Source organism: Euleptes europaea, chromosome 1, assembly GCF_029931775.1.
Source record: "Euleptes europaea isolate rEulEur1 chromosome 1, rEulEur1.hap1, whole genome shotgun sequence".
Classification (NCBI taxonomy): Eukaryota; Metazoa; Chordata; class Lepidosauria; order Squamata; family Sphaerodactylidae; genus Euleptes; species Euleptes europaea.
Window position 1 is genome coordinate 141,361,766 of NC_079312.1, and position 21,521 is coordinate 141,383,286.

A 21,521-nucleotide genomic window follows, 5' to 3' on the forward strand; every position below is an offset into this window, starting at 1 on the left:
TTCTCCAGAAGAAGTGGGATAAATGTTTTAATTAATTAATGATTTATGTGGTCTGGAGATCAGTTGTAATTCCAGGAGATCTCCAGCCCCTGCCTGGAGGCTGGCAACCCTAGTCTTTAATTATTAAATTTGATGGGTTTTTGTGCCTGTGGCAAGCAAGAAAAAAGACACTTGGCCCTTCGGTTAATATTCTGGAGGTATCCCTCACCCCTTTTCTTCAAGACTGGTTCAAGCTTGAGAGTTATAGTACCACTATTACAATCCTTTGAAGTGTAGTATTGGAAGAGAGTTTCCCTAGAATATAAAATGACTGAACTGAGGCTATCGTGGTTTGTTCACATTATGAGAAGACAAGAGTCACTGGAAAAGACAATAACGCTACGAAAAGTTGAAGGCAGCAGGAAGAGAGAAAGACTCAACATGAGATGGACTGACTCAATCAAGGAAGGCACAACCTTCAGTCTGCAATAACTGAGCAAGGCTATTAATGATAGGACATTAATTCATAGGGTCGCCTTAAGTCAGAAGCGACTTGACGGCACTTAACACAGAAATGCACAATCCTTAAGCAAGTTTAACTCAGAAGTAAGTCCCAATGTCTTCAGAGATGCTTGTTGTCAAGGAAGTAAATCAAAAAGTTTGATGGACACCCAGGTACCTCTCGAAACAATGCACCGTAGAACGTGACAGTGAAGTGACAATCTACCGTCCTCATGGAAATGTCTAGGTCCATCAGCAGCCTCTTCTGCTCCTGGCTGTTCACAGTTGCCCGGATTCGCTGGAAGACAGACCTGTTGTTAATTTTCACACTTCTGCTTCCCAGCCATCATTTCATCAGAAAAACTCATCCAAGATCATGGAAACTACAAGACTGTGTCTCAGCTTGTTTTACCAAGCAAGATAACACCATTTCTGTCGTTTTAAGGCAGCTGCTTCACCTTCTTCTTAATCAACCTAACAGTTAAAGCAGGAAGCCTCAAGCCTGGGGTAAATTTTAAGAGTTTAAAAAAATTGATAGCAGCCACAGAATTTCAAACCTTGACTCTTTTTAATTTTAAACCTTTGACTTTTGAGTGGTAGTCCCTTCTGAAAAACTTGAGCTTTGTGGCATTGGTCAATAAAGTTGCAATCTTAAGCAAACTTACCTGCAGGGTAAACCCCATTGAAATCAGTGTCCCTTACTTCTGAGTATCTGCATAAGCTTACACTTCAAGTGTCTCAGGAGGCACCCAAAAATCAGAGGCCGCATTGGATGATTTAAGCCTCTTTATGCCTCTGTGAAATGATAATAATGCTTACCTACCTCACAGGCGTAATTTATGTCTGGGAAGCACTGTGAGATCCTCGGATGTAAGGTGCTATAGAAGGGCAAAGGATGATTGTTATTACAGAAGTGCTTTCTTTACCTTTTTCCTCTCTCTGTTCTACCATCCTTACCCAGGCTATGATGGCAGAGCTTTTCATGCAGGAGTACTAAAAGGGGTCCACGTTCAGCAACACACTCTTCTGCTTCAATACAGCAGCTCTTTGCAGGTGCAGCAACTCAAGTGCACCCAGCAAGGATTTTCCCATTCACTTTCTAGGGTGAGTGTGTGCACATGTGTGAGCATACACATACATCTATTGCATTCATACAGAGGTCGCCAACACTAAGCTGAACAGGAAGGCCTTTGGTCATGTACTACTAAAGGCCTTTGATCAGGTGAATGTACTACTGAAGCTTCTGTGGAACCTCAGATCAGGCTGATTGGATCTTTACATGCATGATGCTTAACCATGGCTGTTTTCTTAGCCACAATTAAGTCTTAAATCATGTTTACGGATTAATAGCAAACCAGAATGTGAAAGAAAGGTCCAAAAAATATTTGCAAAGCATGGTTTGTAATAACCTTAGTTAAGTATTATATCTGCCCCACCAAGCAAACCATGGTTAAAATAGTTTCCCCACCGTTCTGTTTCCAGTAAGAAGTAGACTTTGTTGGTAGTTCATAAGGCAGAGCTTAGCTCAGTAAGTTAAGCCATGGTTTCATTGTATGATCGGGATCTCAAGTAGGGTTAAGATGTGAGTGGTGTAGGGCCATGTGTCAAAGACACTGGAAGCTAGTACTAATGTGCCAGAATTCAAACAGCTTGGCATGGTGGGTAGACGGGAAGAGAGTAGGTAATAGCTTCCTGCTTGCTCCTTGAAGGGGACTAACCATTCTTACTACCTTCATCAAAGGGATTTTGCAGCTGGTTGTATTATATGAGGACACGATAGGGTGCCATTGGCCCCTAAGGTTCATTTTTAGAAAGTAAATGAACAAACCAATGATCACCTACACTCTATACAGAAACAAACTGCAGTGGAACAATACCAGTACAAGAAAACTGTTTCTCAAGAACCAGAAATATGAAAAGGTTTCAAATAAGCTTTTTTTGTTTCTGATTGGAAGTGTTCAAAATGAAAATAATGTATGCTCAAATCAATGATTTTCATTGAGGAACACTTACATAAAATAATCTAAATTTAACATCAAACATTTAATAACAGGACATTTGGGGGGTCATTACAGAGGGCTCTTTATGGGAACATATGGAATACATGCTTGCTAATACCTGATATAAAATCAGAAGCACTGACCAACCATAAAAATCAAATAAATTTGGCTGATTATACGAAGGGTGACTAATATGAAAATAAAGCTGGCAGTGCTATTTCCGAAAGCGCTTGTTAATATCAAACCATTTACATTTCTGATTAGCTCTTTTCTCCATAATACCCACAATTCCCCATATTAATTATACATACATCAAAAGAAACAAAGACAAACACAATCAGGTGCAGTTACATGCATAAAGCGGACTGATTATATACAAAGTTCATAATATTAAAAAATCAGAAGTGTTAACAAATAGAACTAGAGATGCAGAACAAGATTGCTCTCAGAATGTATCTGGAGTCATTCCTGAAAACAGACTGAAAAGATTAAGAAAACTTGTCATACTAAGTAGAAGACTGGAGCCATACAAACAAGATGTATTGAAATGCTCATCAGCATATCCCATCTCTTACAGACTTTCCTTGCTTGAACAGAACAGCATATACAAACAGCCCATTCATAAGTTAATAAACCCAGTACATAAAAGCTTCACTCTATGATAAAAGGTGCTGCTCACCCATTTGGAAATCACAATTTGGAGTCAATACATATATTGCAAAGTCAAAATGATCCAGTTAAGATCATACAAATCCTTATATCAGACCAAGGCATGCTGTTTCTAATGGTGGCTTCCAAAAAGACCACAAACAGGGCATGACAGCGATCAAGTGATCTGAATAATTATAGCCCCATAATTCAATCCACTGTTGCTTTTAAAATCCAGGTTAAATGGAAACAATAAAAACTTGCATTCTTGTCAGGGACAGTCTGATATGCAATTTTTTGTTCAGCCAGAATATACATGTCTTATATCACAATATTCCAAATATTCTAGCTACTTGCTTTGAAACTTGATCATTCTCTTTTGCCACACACAGGACTTAATGAATGCTGACAGTTTAAGCTTACTCCAAATTAAATCAAATGTATTCATCCTTGGCTCATTACCTACAGCTTTTTTCCATGGTAACACATAACCTGATCCCTTCTAGACATATATAATAGAGTTGAAAAAGAGCATATAGGTAAAGTAGAATTCAGAAGGTCAATGCATACACATACTGTGAACAACCAAGGATTTTCACTCTACCTTTACTGCCATAATCTGCCCACTGGGCATGTGCCGCATCTTTTCTACTACCCCATATGCACCACGTCCAAGTTCTGATATTGGCTCCAGGTCATCGGCCTTTACTTCAAAGTTCTGTCAAGGAAGAAAAAGCATCATCTGGGGCCCAGGGGCAGCTACCTGCTCTAATGTGTCCAAAGTGAACTGTCCATTGATAGCTTTGCCATGAAATGACCTATATGTGCATCTGAAATAGAAAGGATCTTAGTAAAATCCTCTCAACCACTTCAGAAAATTAAGAAGCACAATGTTTTGAATTTTACCACAGAGGACACTTAAATCCATTTGCTTAGTTAACAACTTTTAAAAGAGAGTTTTGAAAGGATGCAATTTAAGCCACTAAACACTATTTTAGTGCAACTTTATAGAGTTTCTCAATGCCACGATGCTTTAAAAAAAACAGTTTAAATTAAGGGTTTTTAAAATCTCTGTCTAAATTATTATTTTCCTGTATGGGGTGCACCTGAGGTTGGGGTGGGGCTATGACTTTCCTACATGTGTATTCAAGGAAAATAGAAACATGTGTCACTTGCAAACATTATAGCGTACACAAGTACAGCTTACTCCTATACTTTATTTCCACAAGAACTTATATTATTTTCGCTTACTCCTATACTTTATTTCCAGGGCATTACTATACAAATGCAAGTGGTTGCTATGGGAAATACAATGGCCTCTTCTTCTGGGAGGATGAATCCCCATCTCTTCCCTCTATCGTATCCTATCGTATCCTATCCTATCCCACAAACATATAGACAGATGTCTCTTTTGTGATGCTTGTTTTGATCAATGAATCAAACTCTTTCTTGCCTAATCCAGATTAGGGAGCCTACTGGCCACTTCAAATGTCTCATACCACCACACCATACTCCATTTCTGAATACATTTTTGTGAGCCAGGACTCACAATGTTCTGATAAGAGACCCTCATTCCCAAGCATCTATCAGGGTCCAAAACCAAGTACCTTGCTTGCTGAGGAGTCCAGCATACCAGAATCCAAGTCATCACACACAGAGCAGCCAAAGGCAATACATCCCCTAAAAGACAGGGATTCCTTCCCCAAAGACTTTAGCAACTTCATGAGGGGTCCCTTGAGGTATATCCCACTAGCTACAAGATTTGCACCTAGATTATACCAGTTCAGATGGTACACAAGGATCATACATTTGAAAGGTCTATCTATCTATCTATCTATCTATCTATCTATCTATCTATCTATCTATCTATCTATCTAAAAAACCCTTCTCTACATACAGAAAACTATCATAACAGAGAGAAAGCTGGGATAAAACTCTTGGCATATGTTTCTTGTACAGGATCAAACATGAAGCCTCTACCTGCAGTGGTACACTCCAAAAGAACACCACACATATTTTCCTAGTGGGTGTTTGAATTGGCTATCTGCTATGGAAACACCTTGGTGTTGACTGATGCTTCCTGTTTCTAGCCCACTGTAGTCTTAATTACATTTTATTTGTTTATTTATTTACAAAATTTATACTGCGCCTTTCTGCCCCTCATCAAGGTGGCTAACAGATTAAAAACACACATAATTAAAACGTTAAAAATCATTACAACCAAACGAAAGTACATCATTAAAAGAATTAAAAGCAAAATGAAAGTATATATAAGAAAACTTAAAAACAGTAATTAAAACAAGGCAAGAAGGGGGGGGATCACTGAGGGAATGCCTGATTGAATAAAAATACTCTTCATCCACTGGCTGAAAATGGCAACAGAAGAGGACAAATTAAGCTCCCTGGGGAGAGGGTTTCAGAGTTCTGGTGCCGTGACCAAGAAGGCCCTCTTCAGGGTGCCAGTCCCCTAATATCAGAAGGCAGGGGCACCCAAAGCAGGGCCTTGGAAGATTACTGTAGTGATTAGGTAGGTTTCTAACAGCCCATTCCTGAAAATTGGGCCAAAACTTCTTAGGAGGTGGCGTGACCTCGCCGCCAGCCCAAGTGCGTGTAATCGCGTGTTTAAACGCACTTACGCTGGCGGCGAGGCCAGTCCCGCCAGTGGCAGAGCGCCGCAGGACAGCGCCTCCCTCCTCTGCCGGCGCGGCCTCTCCGTGGCGCAGGCCACGGCGTAAAGAGGCCGCGCTGGGATGGGGGGGCATTCCGGGGGGAGGAGCCGCCGGGTAGGTGGCTTCCTATCCCGTTTGGGGCCTCGCTGCTGGCGCCGGGAACGGCGGTGCTGCGACTGCTTTTTAGCAGGCGCAGCCTTGCTGTTCCTTATGGGGTGAAAAGCCCCGGTAAAACAAAACAAAAAAGCAGCGAAACGGCTTTTTTTTTGTTTTGCGGTGTGCACAATTTGGCTTAAGAAGAGGCGCTGCTGCACCTCTTCCCCGCCAACTCCGCACGCCACATTTTCAGGAATGGGCTGTAAGGGAGTATGATGGTCCCAAGCCCTATAGAGTTTTAAAGATCTACACCAGCACCTTGAATTGAAGGGTTAGGAGCTGTGTCCCTGCCATCTCCAGTTGAAATGACTAAGTATTAGTCCTCTGCCTGAAAGACCTTTGCTTGGAGAGCTGCTGCTAGTCTAAGTAGACAATACTGACCTTGATGTCCTAATAGTCTGATTCAGTATAAGGCAGCTTCATATGAAAATTGTGCCTGGAAACAGATTTGGTATCAGTGTACATGGGCCAAGATTGGAGTGATATGGTCCCTGCGATTCACTCCAGTCAATATCCTCACTGAAGCATTCTGCAATGAATGAAGTTTCCAAACACTTTTCCAGGGCAGCCCCATGTAGAGTGCATGGCCAGATCTTTTCTGCCCGGTTGGCTAATCAGTCAAAGTTGTAAAAGGCACTCCTGACCAGAGCTGCCACCTGCTTATCCAGTTGTCCAAAAGCATCCCCAAACTATGGATGTGGATCTGTTCCTTCAAGGGGAGTGCAACCCTATCCAGAACAAGCATCACTTTAAGTCCCAGGTCAGAAGGATACCATGATTAGTGGTACTGAATGCCATTGAGAGATACAGAAAAATCAACAGAGTCGCACTTTCTCTGTCCATCTCTCATTGCAGGTCATCCACCAGGGTGACCAAGGCTGTTTCAGTCCCATAATAAGGCTTGAAACTGGATTGGACAGGAGCCAAACAATCCAGTTCATACACGCCTGAAGTTGTCGAGCCACCACCCATTCAATCATTTTGCTCAAGAATGGAGCATTTGAGACTGATCAAAAATTACTGAAATTTCCTGGGTTTGGGGTAGGCTTCATTAGTAGTGGATGCACCACAGCATGTTACAAGGCTAGGGTGACCACCTCCTCTCTCAAGGAGGCATTAACTAGCTCTTGGATCCAGTCAGCCCCCCCCCCCACATAGATTTTAAGTAGTCAGGAAGGGCAGGGGGTCATGGAAGCAGGTGGTTGACCTCCAAGAATCCTGTCCACATCCTCAGACTAAATGGACTGAAAACTATCATAAACAGCTGGACAAGTTGGAACCATCTGACCCTGTCATTGTGTTAATGTAGAGCCCAAGTTTGTATGGATGTGAGAGATTTTATCTGCAAAATGTTGAGCAAAATGGTCACAGTAGGCCACCAAACAGTCCACCTCTTCCTGCAAACCAGATTTCAATCAGCCTCTGACCACCTAGATCTACTCTACTGGCCTAAATTTGCAGATGCAATTGTGGCAGGAAAGTATTGTTTCTTTCCTACCATTGCCACCATAGAGTACACTTTAAAATGAGTTTTAGCCAATGTCTTACTCGATTCATCCTGAGTCTCCACTTTTGCTCTAGTTATCTCCCTTGTATTTTCATCACCCACAGCTGCTCAGTAAACCAAGGACTACCTGAGAGAGGGCACCTGTGAGAGACTGTGCCAACTGCCTGGATCATCTCCTCATTCCAGAGGCCAACCAGGGCATCCACAGAAGCACCATCCATATCAACAGGAAAATCTACTAGAAATGTCAGAAAGCCATTCTGATCCATCTGTCTCCAGAGACAGATCTTTTAAATACATCTCCTACCCCTACAGAGCCTTGATATCCCTGTCCATGACAAAGAAATCATCATAAATTACTCCATCCTCAGATCACATTCATCCTGCCCAGAACAAAATACCAGCTCAAGAACATGTCCTGAACAATATGTAAGACCAGTTAATGCCCAAGACAGGCTCATGCTTGTCATTGATGCAAAATCCTGAGCTGCTTTTGACAAGACAGGCTTGGCATGAATGCTGTTGTCCCCCAGGACAACCAGCCTAAGGGGTCTTAAATGCCACCCCTGAGACCATCTTTGTTAGCTTGGGTAGGGAGAATGTTAAGCTGCAGGGTGGGTGATACATTAAAAGAATCCTATCCTGTCTCACAGTCCCAACATCAGGTACATTGCCTCAAAAGTGAAAACGTCCTGGATGGTGCACTAGAGGGATAGAGACTGTAGACTACAGTGACACCACCTCCCCACCCGCCAGACCTATGCTGATGTATCACCAAGTACCCTGGGGGACCCCAGTGATACATATCCAGTCAGCCCTCTCATCCAGGATTATATGGCTTTAATTGGGCAGGGAAGGAAGGAGGAAATAAAGTGCAAAAACTATAACCTTGAGTAGGACTAGGGAGTCAGAAATACAGAACAGTATGATTTGGTGGCAATAACATGTCTAAGAATACATACACTGTTTTACAGATACACCTTATAAAGGGATGGTAGCAGAAGCTACTGCCTGGGTCCCAGTACCAACGATGCCATGGTATGCGACTAAACTCACACAACCTGGGCTGGCACAGATGAGAAAGACTATGCCTTTCAAGGACTGATCAAAAGCAGCAGGCCCAGAAGTCAGTCTTCCTCCAGTGCAGGATTCTCCATAAAATAGGCTAAACTGGATAGTTTATGAGGTCAAGTCTTTATGCCTTCCAGACCCAAGTTGTTACCTCCTTTTTGAACATTTCTCCCACCCTCCCCCTTTGGACTTAAGGGAAGTTCCTTTTCTTGGAACAAAGGTACTCTAGCATGAGGCATTTATTTGATTCAGTACTGGGTCATTGTGCTCCAGATGGCTCTAACCCTGCTTGTCTCAAAACACTACAGAGAAAATCCTAGTGTGATATTTCCTCTAATCAACTGAATTCTTACATGATGCTTAGGGCTCTGATAAGACAAAACTGGCCTCAAAACAATGCAATGCCTGAAAATTAGGGGGCTTTGCAAAATACAAACTTAAGAGGATGGGTCAATCATCCTCCATTCCAATAATCTGCCTTCAAGACAAGAAACTTCACATCTGAATCCTTCAAAAAATTGGCCCACAGCTTTCAGATTACAAACATGTTCCAAATGGTCAGACTGTGAGAACCAACAAGCCACATCCTGACCAAGTTACCCAGAAGCCTAAAATCCTTCTCCAGTAAACCAACCCTGATGTTAGTAAGTCACACAGAAACGACAAAAACTCACTGAAGACAATAACTAAACTTGCCTGTCAGAGTTTCGGGCCCTTCCAGGCTGCCTGAACACAAGATAAAGCCTCTCTGCCTTAATAAGAGGAATATTAATTGGCCTTCTAAGCATACATCCAGCACCCTTCTCCCCCAGTGTCCCTCAAGCAATTCATTCATGTAGCCATACTTGATGTGCTTCCTGTGGAGAAAAAGCAGGTTTTTCTGTGTGACAAATGTAACCTGTAGTGCTGCCCCAATTGTGGCATCACCGAGGAGGCACCTCCCCTCCCTTGAACAACTCATGCACAGTCTGCTTGCCGCAGAAGATCTAACATGAAGATCTAACTTTACCACCACCTCTGCATTACCTGATGATTATCTCTACTTGTTGTGCACTCATGCATCTACTCACATGTTGCATTTTGCATATTTGGCAGTCACACATGTCTTTAAATCCAAGAAAATGGACTGTGCAAATTGGCAGTGGAAGTCTTATGATCAACCTATATCTACTACCTAATCCATCATCTGTGCAAGTGACAAACAAAGTCTCATACAGAGACTGCTGCAATCAAGAATCTGAGAGTAACTCCTCCTACTGTATCAATTTGTTACAGCTACAAAAACAATGGGGTGTGGAATGGTATGGTATCACCCAACCTTGTCAGATCTCAGAAGTTAAGCGAGGTCAGCACTAGGATTGGGGAGTGCATAGGAAAATTCTGCAGAAGGAAGCAATGGCAACCCATGCCTGCTTCTCACTTGCCTTGAAAACCCCTTGCTGTGGTCACCATGGGTTGTTTGTTACTTGACAACACATTCATACATACAAGAGCAATAGTTAGGGTTGCCAGGTCCCTCTTCGCAACCAGAGGGTTTTTTTTGGGGTGGAGCCTGAGGAGGGTGGGGTTTGGGGAGGGGAGGGACTTCAATGCCATAGAGTCCAATGGCCAAAGTGGCCATTTTCTCCAGGTGACCTGGAGGTTGCCAACCCTAGCAACAGTGCTTGCAGAAAGTTGCTAATGTTACTCAGGGCTGATATGGATACTGCCACTGAGCAACCATTGCGATCAATATCAGTAAAGTGGTGTCACAGATGAGGTGTTGGACAGTGTGAATACTGATGTTAAGCAAGAAAGAATTTTTTTTGTCATGGAACAGAACTGACAAGAAACTCTAAATGCACTGCCATATCCCCTTCCTTCCCATCCCTATTCATGGTAGGTTCTTTAAAACCTGAAGCATGCTTTTTTCAGGGGAATTTGTAAGCAGGCCTCTGACTTTTATATACAGATTTCTGGTGGTGCATATTAGCCAAAGAAACATGAGATACACCTGCAATTAATCTCTGGTTGAATTCTGTATAAGAAATGGTGAAGGAGTAAAACGGAATCAGTTAGCACCAAATGAATTCATACGTCTAGAAGCTTAAAGCTTCTGGAAGCTTAAAACAACAACCCAATGTATGGAGTTATGCATGTTTATTAATCACTTTTAAAATGTTGGACAGTGTGAATACTGATGTTAAGCAAGAAAGAATTTTTTTTGTCATGGAACAGAACTGACAAGAAACTCTAAATGCACTGCCATATCCCCTTCCTTCCCATCCCTATTCATGGTAGGTTCTTTAAAAGCTGAACCTTATTGACACCTTACCTTGTCACCAATATTGATGCAAGCTTTGGAATCCAAATCTCTAGGTGGCCTGAGAAATTTAAAAGTTAGAAAGAGAATAAAATTTATATAAGTACTTCAGAGCTCATATGACACAAGCTATAAAGTCATGGACATTCAACTGCATGAAAGACAAGCATGGATAAAGTATGTGCCTTGTGCTAATGAGATTAGCACCCATGTTTGTGGAGGTGGACAATGATTGAAGTTCTAAGTTTTAACTTGAAAAGTCACTAGAAGGTACCAAGGGTTTTACAGATGGTTCTTCTAAATGTGACCACTTCATCTAGAATTCATCTAGTTTGCAGTGACATTTCTATAAGGAAAGAACAATTTATTTCTGAACAACTTTCTGTGCAACTTCTGGTCCAACAGCATAGAGCATATAAGCTTGTCAGGCTAAATGCACTACCCTCTGTCTTGTTATATGGAAGATTTAATAAAATCCCATTTGCGGACAGTTTGCCCTTGTGGGAATGGTGAGATTGAATCCCTTGTGCATGTCCTTTTAAACTGTTTTTATGCTTGTAGCCGATCCCAGTTAATTGACCCGCTGTTTGTAAACAGGGAATGGCTCTCTGATGAAATCAGGCCATCCTATCTGATGACCATACAAAACCCAAAAATAACTGAATCAGTTGCAAGGTTCTTACAGTTAGCAATCAGGTATCGTGAATGGTGTGTAGCTTTCCTTAATGGCTGATTTGGGATGGTTTTATCCAATTTTATTTATTTGTACTCGAATTTATCCTAATGTATGTTCTTCCTTTTTATATGCCAATAAAGGCTTGTGAGTTGTTGTAACTACTGGTCCTCACTTCCTCTCCTCACTACCACTGCACCTTCTCATTTGCCCGTTATGCCTCCTACTGCTGCTGTACCATCACTACATCTCCTCTTCTCTTCCTTGCCACACTGCTCCCTCCGCTTTTAGCATGTCCTCCACCTTTTCCCAACCCTCCTTCCACTGTTTCTTCCTCCCTCCTCTTGATTGACCCCCTAAAAAATGTCTAGTTGTAAATGCTGTTTGTGGTCTTAGTAGATGATGGTCATCATTTTTTGTTTGTTTCAGTTGTGATGTCTGCATTTGTACAGACCTTGCTTCTCCAGTTTGGGTAGTTTTTAAAATGTCTGCAAACATAGGTGACCCCTGAGTTTGTAGAAAAATCCCTCGTATCTGTACATGACCCCACTATGTAGATTTTTTGATCCACACTCTGAGACCATATTCAGAATTAAATATAGAGATGCTCTGCAATTTAAAATATAAACAATCTGTAAAGTGAAGCTAAGTTTTCCACAAGGATCCTACTAATGGAAAACAGGACTATGAAATGTTATGAGGCAGCAAGAATGAAGTTAAAAACAGGTAACCTTAAAAAAAGATATTATATTTTTCCATAAATAAGAAATGGCCCATTTATAAGCAGCCTGGAACAGATGGTATTTTTCTTGTATTAGTGCTTGACATAAATAACTAACACTAAGGCGGGCAACATGAGCTGTGATATAAATCCCCTTTTGATCAGTCATGGAACATAAACGATTGGCCATGCTTTTTCTAACAGTCCTAATGCATATTAAAATACCAGGATACAGAATGGCACAGACAAAAAAGAGGTGTTTAAATTGGCCAGGTAAATCCAAAGCTTTCACACTTTGTGTGTGGGTCATGCATGCTAACTGGCAGTGCTTTCTGCATCTCTTAAGAGTGCTAAGTATTGGCTGAGGGAACATTATACATATATATGTAGGTGATTGTGAGGACCCTTCTACACTCACACAGGGTGCCTCCCCTCCTCTCCCAAAAAATCCCTCTCTCTCTCTCTCAGGTTCAGGGTACACGTAGGTCAGGACGTCACAAGCTACCCTTCCTGTCTCTTTTAAAATACAGACTCATGACCATTTCACACCTCTCTCATTCACAGAGACAGCAGCAGACAGGGTAGCCCAGCCCCCTTTAACAACAGACCCTCACTCACAGAGAGTTATTGGGGTTGGGTGCTCAAACACTGTTCCATTCACACTCTGCCACCATTTATTCATATCCTATATATGAATAATTATATATTTATTCCTATATATGAATAAATATATTCACACACAGAGAGAGAGACAGAGAGAGAGAGAGAGAGAGAGGCCAAGATACTAAATTGTGTGTGTTTCTATCCTTTAGACACACAACCCATAGGATTAAACGAGAAGTTAGCTTTTATTTATGGTATCAACATAACACTGAAGGAAGTAAGGTAGAAGTTACAACGTTTTGCTTCCATTGAACTTCTGTGCTGTGGTCCTATTCCTGCAACTGGGATCCTTTCGTTACAAACTGACTATTTTCAGCCTGCAATAAGCTGCTCTTATCTATGGTTTCACTCAGTCAGACCTCCTCTCAACTCTCTCAACTCTCCAGCTGCCAACTCCCAACTGCTTCTCTTAGCTGCTGTTTTCCCATTGTCTCTCACTAAAATTCCATCAGCTCTTAGGGAGAGGCAGAACCCTAACCTGTCCATCACAGTGACATTTCCATAATTAAAAGATATGTAAAAATACTGGGATGGATCCTACCCCTATCCTACCACCCTCTGAAGTGGCTCTTCATCCAATGGAAGAGCCACTTCAGAGGGTGGTAGGATAGGGGTAGGATCCATCCCAGTATTTTTACATATCTTTTAATTATGGAAATGTCACTGTGATGGACAGGTTAGGGTTCTGCCTCTCCCTACTCCCTTATGCAGTAGGAAGCCTCCTTAGGCTGCAGGAATACTCCTTGGAGGATGGTTAGATGCACCCCTCTGGATAGGTTTCTCTCTGGGATATCATGGAAAGGTTTAATTATGGCTTTACTATTGAGAATGGCCTGTTGTTAAGTTATCTCAGACATTACAATAAGTGTGTGGTTGCTAGTGAAAAGGGCCACCACTGGTTTAGTTCCTCATCAACAGCTGATTACATGAAGCTGTGGAGCCAATGATAAATGTGAACACTGATATCTTAACATAAGACAAGTTCTTCTATACATTATAGCAGGATGGGGAGTAACTTTGTGGACCCATTTCAATCTGACTTCGGGCTGGGATTTGGAACAGAGACTGCTGTGGTAGCCTTGGTTGATGACAGCTAGACAGGAGGAATGTGACTCGGCTAGTTCATCTGAATTTCTCCGCAGCCTTTGATACTATCAGCCATAGTATCCCATTGAGCCACCTCTCAGCATTGGGACTAAGGGGAACTGTGTTACAGTGGTTAGAGTCCTATGGGGGCAGGTATCAGAAGATAATGTTGGGAGATTCCTGCCCCACCCCTTAGCTGTAGGTCTGCAGGGTTCCTCAGGGTTCCATTTTATTCACCGATGCTATTTAATATCTATATGAAGCCACTGGGAGAGGTCATCAGGAGGTACAGGCTGAGGTGTCACCAGTACAGATGATAACCAGCTTTATCTTTCTTTTCCACCTGATCTCTAAAAATCCATTCCTGTCACATAATTTTACAGACCTCTGTTCTTGGCACAGCATCCTTCATGTCCTGAGTCTATCCCTTCTGTACCCAAGAAACATTTTCACTATTCTAGATATTCTTATATTAACAAGCTTATCTAATGTCCCCACTGTCAAGAAGTTGAGGTCTCTCAATTTCTTGGATTGTATGATTTCTTTTGGTTCAGGCCTAGAGGCCTATGAATTCTGTGTTATTGAGATTTTAGACCAGCAAAATAAGTTTCCTTTTGAGGGCTGCTTTTGTGGAGAGAGCGTGATGGGTAACCAGCTGATTCTCATTAAACCTTTTTCTCCCCTTTCTGGAATGCAAGGCCGTGCATTGCCATAGTAACTAATCGGTCAGCCATCATGACAATGTCCAGGTGCAGGTAGTTCTGTAAGCTTCCTCACCTGAACACATCAATTAAGGAGTCAGCATTTCTGACCAAGCGATTAATTACCAGCTAATTGCTTTCGTTTTCTCAATTGGTTTCTATGAGCTCATCCCTTTGAGAAAACAGATATAAGGACAAACCAGTCCTAAGCAAACTATGCATGCTTTGGGGTACAGCAGGAGAGCTGTGCTGGCGGCATCAGAACCCATTTGATTTTGGCCCTTGAGGGGAAAACTCTGGTCAAGCTGACCTGCTTGGAGAAACCTTTGTACAATCTTTTGAAACTCTTGAATGCTGGAAGCATCTTTGGAACTTGGTAACTATATATCTGATGCAAGAAACCTTTGCCAATCCTTTTGAATCAAAAAGGCTTTTGAATGTATTAGTTAGCTATGCTAAATGGTTTATTATTTTCTTGCTTAAAACTTCATGACTTTTTCTTTCCTGTAAACCAGCATAAATCTGATAAATAAATTGTTAGCCTTTAAATCACTGGTTCCCAACTGGGGGTCCATGGACCCCCAGGGGTCCGCGAGAACTAAATTAAGGTCCACGAAACAAAGTTATAAACCCAAAATAAATTAATATTTTCAATTAAAAGTTCTCTATTATAAAAAATATATTCAAATATTATTCTAAGTTTAATGTTTAACTCACAGTTATGATTAAAGTTTATTTTCAAATTCTCGGAATTTTTATTTTGAACCTTGGGGTCCCTGCACCGAACAAAAAAGTCCTAGTGGTCCTTGGTCAAAAAAAGGTTGGGAACCACTGCTTTAAATAGACTGTCTTTTGATTTTGAGATTCCAAGCCTAAATTCTAAGTGCCTTGTGTGAGTGCAAAACCACCTACCAAAAACCTAAGACATTTTTTGGAGTGAAATCTTTTCCCCAGCAAGGACTCTACCTTGCAGGGTAAGTGTTGCACTTAACTTTTGAAGTGAGTTGGGAGGGGATTGCCCTTATCCTTTCCCTGGAGCTCAACCTTTAGTAAAGGGCTGGTGGCAGCTACTCCTTGAACTTGGGGTGAAAGCCTGGAGTTCAAGGTTTTGTCTTTTTGGGAAACTTTTGACCAAAGCAGCTCCAGCTGGTGGAGGCTGGTTGGAGCTCTTTGACACCCACTAAGATATCTGGACATGGGGATTTATTTATTTATTTATTATATTTTTACCCCACCCTCCAAAGGCCGGGCTGATATGGGGCCCTTTTTAAAAGATCAAAGAAAAATCTGCTGTGCCAAATAACTTTTTAAAAATTCAGTATAATGGAAACTTCAACATGTACTTCCTCAACATGTACTTCCATCAACATTAGCATCTAGTTCCTGGTAAAGATCAAGCTTAATTTTCTTCCTTTTAGTGCTGCTTTGCCTGCTGAGGAGGGAGCAGAAAGGAAGGGGGAGGGTCATAAGTGCTTAGCCTGGATGACGGCATTCAGAGAAGAACAAAAACAGACCTCTTTTAGAAAGAAGGGAATGCAACAAACACAGTAAAGACAAAATAATATGGTGTTGCTCAGGTCCAGCACCAGATGGGACAAGTTAAAGAGAAAGGACTGTTTGATATAATCCATCTCTAGCTTGGGACAGTGATAAAAGCTACCTAATTAATTGCCAAGGGACCTTCAGCAACCAATAAGTTACTCTCCCCTAGGTTGCAATACAAACACATTTACCTGAAACAAATGAGATTTGTTTCCAAGTATTCATATGTATTCTCTTTTATCCTATGTCAAGAGTTAATGCTAGATGACCAATTAAGCAAACAAGGCGGTATCAGGAACCAAGTAGTCAGTGTTGCTCTTGAGGATTTTCACAGTGCCCCTGCCCTTTGCTCACTGCCTTTATCACAAGATTTGTCAATGACATGACACTTGAGAACACAATATGCCAACAGCCTGCCTTTGAGTAAAGCAAACTGAAGATTACTACTTTAGTGTGGTACTTTATGGAACTGCTTTCAGTATTTCCAAACCAGAGGTTGTGACTGTTTTCTTGCTAAAATGCAGCCAACCTCCCTGAGCATCATCAGGAACTACTTTTGAAACATTGTAAGTTTGCCATTTAAATAATTAGTGAAAAGCACTACAATGGTTGTAATTCTATGGACTGTGGTCATTGTCAGAGAGCAGGCACATCACCACCTTATTTGCAAATCAACCCATCCATGGGGAATGAAAGCCATGCCAAACCATCAATCATTGTCACAAGCTTGAAATGCCCTCAAAATACATTTGCAACATCACTGGACAAGTAAGCCAGCTGATACAAGGGCCAAGAGGTGGCTAGCATAATCATAACGCCAGTCCAAGATCAGGCACCATTTTATTCCAATCCAATTCCTGAGCATCAGTATCAGAAGGGCAATCCAAAGTTAGGGTCAGGTCCAGCTCCAAGGTCAGGGTAAAGAGAAGTTCAGGGGATCAAGAAGTACACAAAGCGGGTGCAACTACTTACTCCCACATAAAGCTTGTTTTGCTTCCTGCTTAAATCCTGTTCAGTGGAGCACATCAACCTTCATTATCACTGATGGCTAGTGTTCTACACTCGCTCAATAACCTCTTGCTCAACCTTAGGTCTGAGCCTTTGAGACCTGCATTCCAGAGGCTTTGGTGACCTATTTGATCCTTCCAGTGGTGGTGGTGGCTGGGCCTCAGGCACAGCTGAATCCCCTGAGCCATGGTGAGGTCTCTTCAGCTTGTGGCTGCTCTCCTGCTTGTGGCTGCTCTGCAGCTTGCTGCTGATGCTCCTCTGTTCTCAAACTGCTTTCTGCCTCCATCTTTTCCTCATCTGAGGATGTCTAGTCAGTCTGACCCATCACATCATCATGGGTCCTCCAATGCTAGATGGACTAGGGCCTGGTTTGTGGTGGTAGGTGTGGTGGAAGTGATGGATGAGAGCCAGTGCATGGAGATAGTTCGCGGGTTCTCAGGAGTGCTCCTCCGGTCCATAACCCTTCCAGTCCACCAAGTATTGGCGCTTTCTCTGCTGGCTGTGTGAGTCCAGGATGTCTGCGACCGTGTATTCCGCCTGCTCCTCAACAATGACTGGAGCCAAAGCCAGTGCAGAGGTCTGCAATGGGTGTGGGGGAGCAGTTGGGGTCAACAGGGAGTGGTGGAAGACCAGATGAATGTGTGTCATGGAGGGCAGGTGCAGACAGTACACCACAGGGTTGACTTGTTCCAGGATCTGGAGAAGGCCAATGAACCAGGTGTCCAACTTCTGCAAGGGTCATTAGGTCTGGAGGTGACAGGTAGTAAGTCATACCTGGCCAGCGGCTTCCTTGGCCTTCTCCAATTGTTCTTAAAGGATCTGGTAGTTCTTGGATGAACTCATTGGTGAAGGGAACAAACAAGGCCAGGGCAGCCCAGGGGGAAAACTAAGGGTGGATTCTGAAGTTGGCCATGAACGGTGTTTGTGGGGTGGAGGTATGCACAGCATTGTTGTATATGAATTCGGCCAGTGGCAGTAAAGCAGCCCAGTTTTCCTGCTGGTAATTGCTGTAGCACCACAAGTACTGCTCTAGCGTGGCATTGGTCCATTCCATCTGACTGGGGATAATGAGCAGAGGATAGATGTAACAGAGTGCCCAAAGCACGCCAGAAGAGGGATATGAATTGTACATCTCAGTTCAAAATCAGGTACACTGGGAAGCCATGGAGTCAGAAGACATTTTGTAGGTACAGGTGAGTGGTCTCACAAGTAGAGGGAAGGCCATCACAGGGGAAGAAGTAGGCCACTTTGGTGAACAAGTCCACTTTCACTACAATGCAGGTGTAGCCTGGGAACGCGGTAGGTCTATGATGAATTTTAATGACCAAGCACTCGCAGACCAAAAGAAGGCCGAGGAACAGTTACGAGCGGAGGATGCGGCGGCGGCCAAGGCTCAGGCCAACAAAGAACAGCAATTAGCCGTCGATCGAGCGCGAGCGGCCGCGGCCGTACGTCCTAAAGACACTGTAGGATTTGGATTCTCATTCGGATCCACATTTTCCCCAACCTTTGCCCCGTCTCACACCACACAACGCGCACGGCACCTTGCGGAACGTCTGCCAGAATCGGACTACTCTGACGAAGAAGACTTATACGGTGACGGATCTCACTGGGCTACTGATCTTCGAGTCAGTCCCGACGCACGGGGGGAGCTGGGGACGAAATGCGCCTCCTGAGGGACCAAAATCGGGACTTGAATGATCGTATGGCCCATCTGCAGGGTCAAATGGAACGGTTGCTTCATGAAAACGAGCGTTTGCAACAAGCTCTAACAGCCCAACCAGCCGGGCCAACCAGCGCCGGCCCAGCCGGGCCAACCAGCGCCGGCCCAGCCAGGCCAACCAGCGCTGGCCCAACCAGCGCCAGCCCAGCCAGGGGTGCCGGCTCCTGGCGATCCCAGTTTACCGGCTCCCGGGGCACCTGCGTTGCTGGCCCCTGGAGCACCGTTTCCGCCGCCTCCAGGGCAGCCGCCTGCTCCACTGCCTATACAATGGAAGAGGCCTCTGTGTAGGGTGACCTACGACTGCTCGGTCGAATCCCTACCCTGTTTCCTGCATCATGTAGATAGTTACATGAGGGAACAAGGATAGTACTTCCTCACTGAAGACAGCCGTGTTCGATTCGTTGCCTCTCTGCTAACAGGGAAAGCGGCTGATTGGATGGTCCTCCAGTTTGACACTCGGGCCCGATCCATTCGCGCTCTCAACAATTTCATGTTTGCCCTGCGGAGGCGGTTCGAGGATCTCTTCTTGGGAGAAAGGGCCAAAGCCGAACTCCGGCAAGGCTCTACTCCCGTTTGAGAATTCGCACATGAGTTCCAACAACTTGCCAGTAAAATTGTGGATTGGCCTGAAGCCACCCGAATACATTACTTCCGAGAAGCTCTACACCCTGACATTCTGAACTGGGCGTACATGCAACGGGACCCCGACACCCTGGAAGATTGGATTTTACTGGCAGAGGAGGTAGAAAGCCGCCGTCAGTTTATATCCCTGGTCCGACGCAGGACCAGAAAGGGGAGCAGTCGTCAAAAATCTCCTCCTAAAGTGGCAGCCCCCACCCCGCGGAGACCAACACGGCCCGCGCAGGACCGCGAATCCCAGTTCCAAAGAGAAGCCTGTCTCGTTTGCGGCAATACGGGCCACTTTGTGGCGACCTGTCCACGCCGTCCGGACCTCGCACCTCCTCCCCGACCAGACGGACCCCCCCGGACCAGGGGGAGACCACAACGCAGAGGCACGGCATCCACCCATAGCGCTGCTCCGGGACGACACACACCCTCTGCACTTCATGTCGGAGAAACTCCCAGTGACACTACGTCTACCGACCCACCTGGGTCGCGGATTACAAATGCCCCACTGGGGGACAGCTCTCCTTCTTCGGATGAGGATCACACCTGGAACCCCCCGGCGCTCAATTTGGAATCTCCTCTCGATCTGTCAAAAAACGGGAAGGGTCTGTGGTGAGCGGAGCGACACCGCAGACCTCTGCAGCTTCTCCTGCGAAACCCAATGCTTCTGTTATGGTGAGTGAAGTCGAAAATACTGTATATGTGGACATAGTGTTACAACATTACAAAAAGGGCCCCCAAATACATGTCAAAGCACTCATAGACTCTGGCTGTGGGCGCTCCCTAATCAATGAGGCCACTTTCAAAGTGCTTGTAGTCAAATCCGAGACACTGCCAATCCCATCCAATTTGCTCAAATGGATGGTAGTAGCTTTCGGGGGGGGCCCAGTCAACTGTCGCCACCGTAGGGTGGCGATAGGTATTGGCACTCATTGGGAACAAATCGACTTTACCATAGCCCCCATCCGGTACGAAGTCATCTTGGGAATAAACTGGCTCAAAGGGCACAACCCTTCTATAGACTGGAAAGCCAATACTATCATGTTCTCTGATCCTGGCTGCGCCCCACACTGCCACGAAGTCGCTGTTGTCCTTCCGACAGCCTCGGCAGTGGTCTCTGACACACACCCCTTCTTTGCTACCCGTTGAATATCGGGACTTTGCGGACGTTTTTGATGCAAAGGAATGTGATGCACTACCCCCCCCCACACCGCAGAACGGACAGCGCCATTGAGGTGGTGGGGGATAGTAAGCTCCCCAAGAGTAAAATTTACCCCATGAGCGCTATTGAGCGTACCGTGTTGCGGGACTTTTAGACAAGAACGTCGCACGAGGGTTTATACGGCCCTCTTCCGCCCCTAACTCAGCCCCCGCTTTCTTTGTTCGTAAGAAAACGGGTGATTTACGCTTATGCATCGATTTTCGGAAACTCAATGCAGTTACTCAAACCAATGCCTACCCCATTCCTTTAATTTCGGACATCTTAGGGCAACTAAAGGAGGGGCGCATTTTCACCAAACTGGACTTAGTCGAAGCTTATTATTGAGTCAGAATTCGTGATGGAGACGAACCCCTCACAGCCTTTTCCAGCTGTTTCGGTATGTTTGAATTTCTTGTGATGCCATTCGGATTACAGGGGGCCCCGGGGGTCTTCATGCAGTTTATTAATGAGATCTTACATGACTTGTTATACCGAGGCGTGGTAGTGTATCTAGATGATATCCTTATCTATTCCAACTCTATGGACGAGCATGTTGCTTTGGTGAGGGAAGTGTTACAACGCCTCAGAGACAACCAGCTCTATGCTAAAGCATCCAAATGTGAATTTCACCAAGAACGATTGGCATTCTTGGGTTACATCATTTCGCACCAAGGTCTCACCATGGACCCTGCCAAAGTACAGTCAGTAATCGATTGGGATCCGCCCTCAACCCGCAAACAAGT

General features: G+C 44.0%; 1 protein-coding gene across 1 annotated transcript in view; it reads right to left on the minus strand.

Moving 5' to 3' along the window:
- The window catches only part of MAP2K6 (mitogen-activated protein kinase kinase 6), a 116,867-nt gene that overhangs the window by 31,506 nt on the left and 63,840 nt on the right, over positions 1-21,521 (minus strand). Inside the window, exons 3-5 of the mRNA XM_056854220.1 lie at positions 10,846-10,894; positions 3,733-3,846; positions 659-778 (exon numbers count right to left, since the gene is read on the minus strand). Coding sequence (XP_056710198.1) covers positions 659-778; positions 3,733-3,846; positions 10,846-10,894 — 283 coding nt within the window. The remainder of the gene's footprint in view (positions 1-658; positions 779-3,732; positions 3,847-10,845; positions 10,895-21,521) is intronic.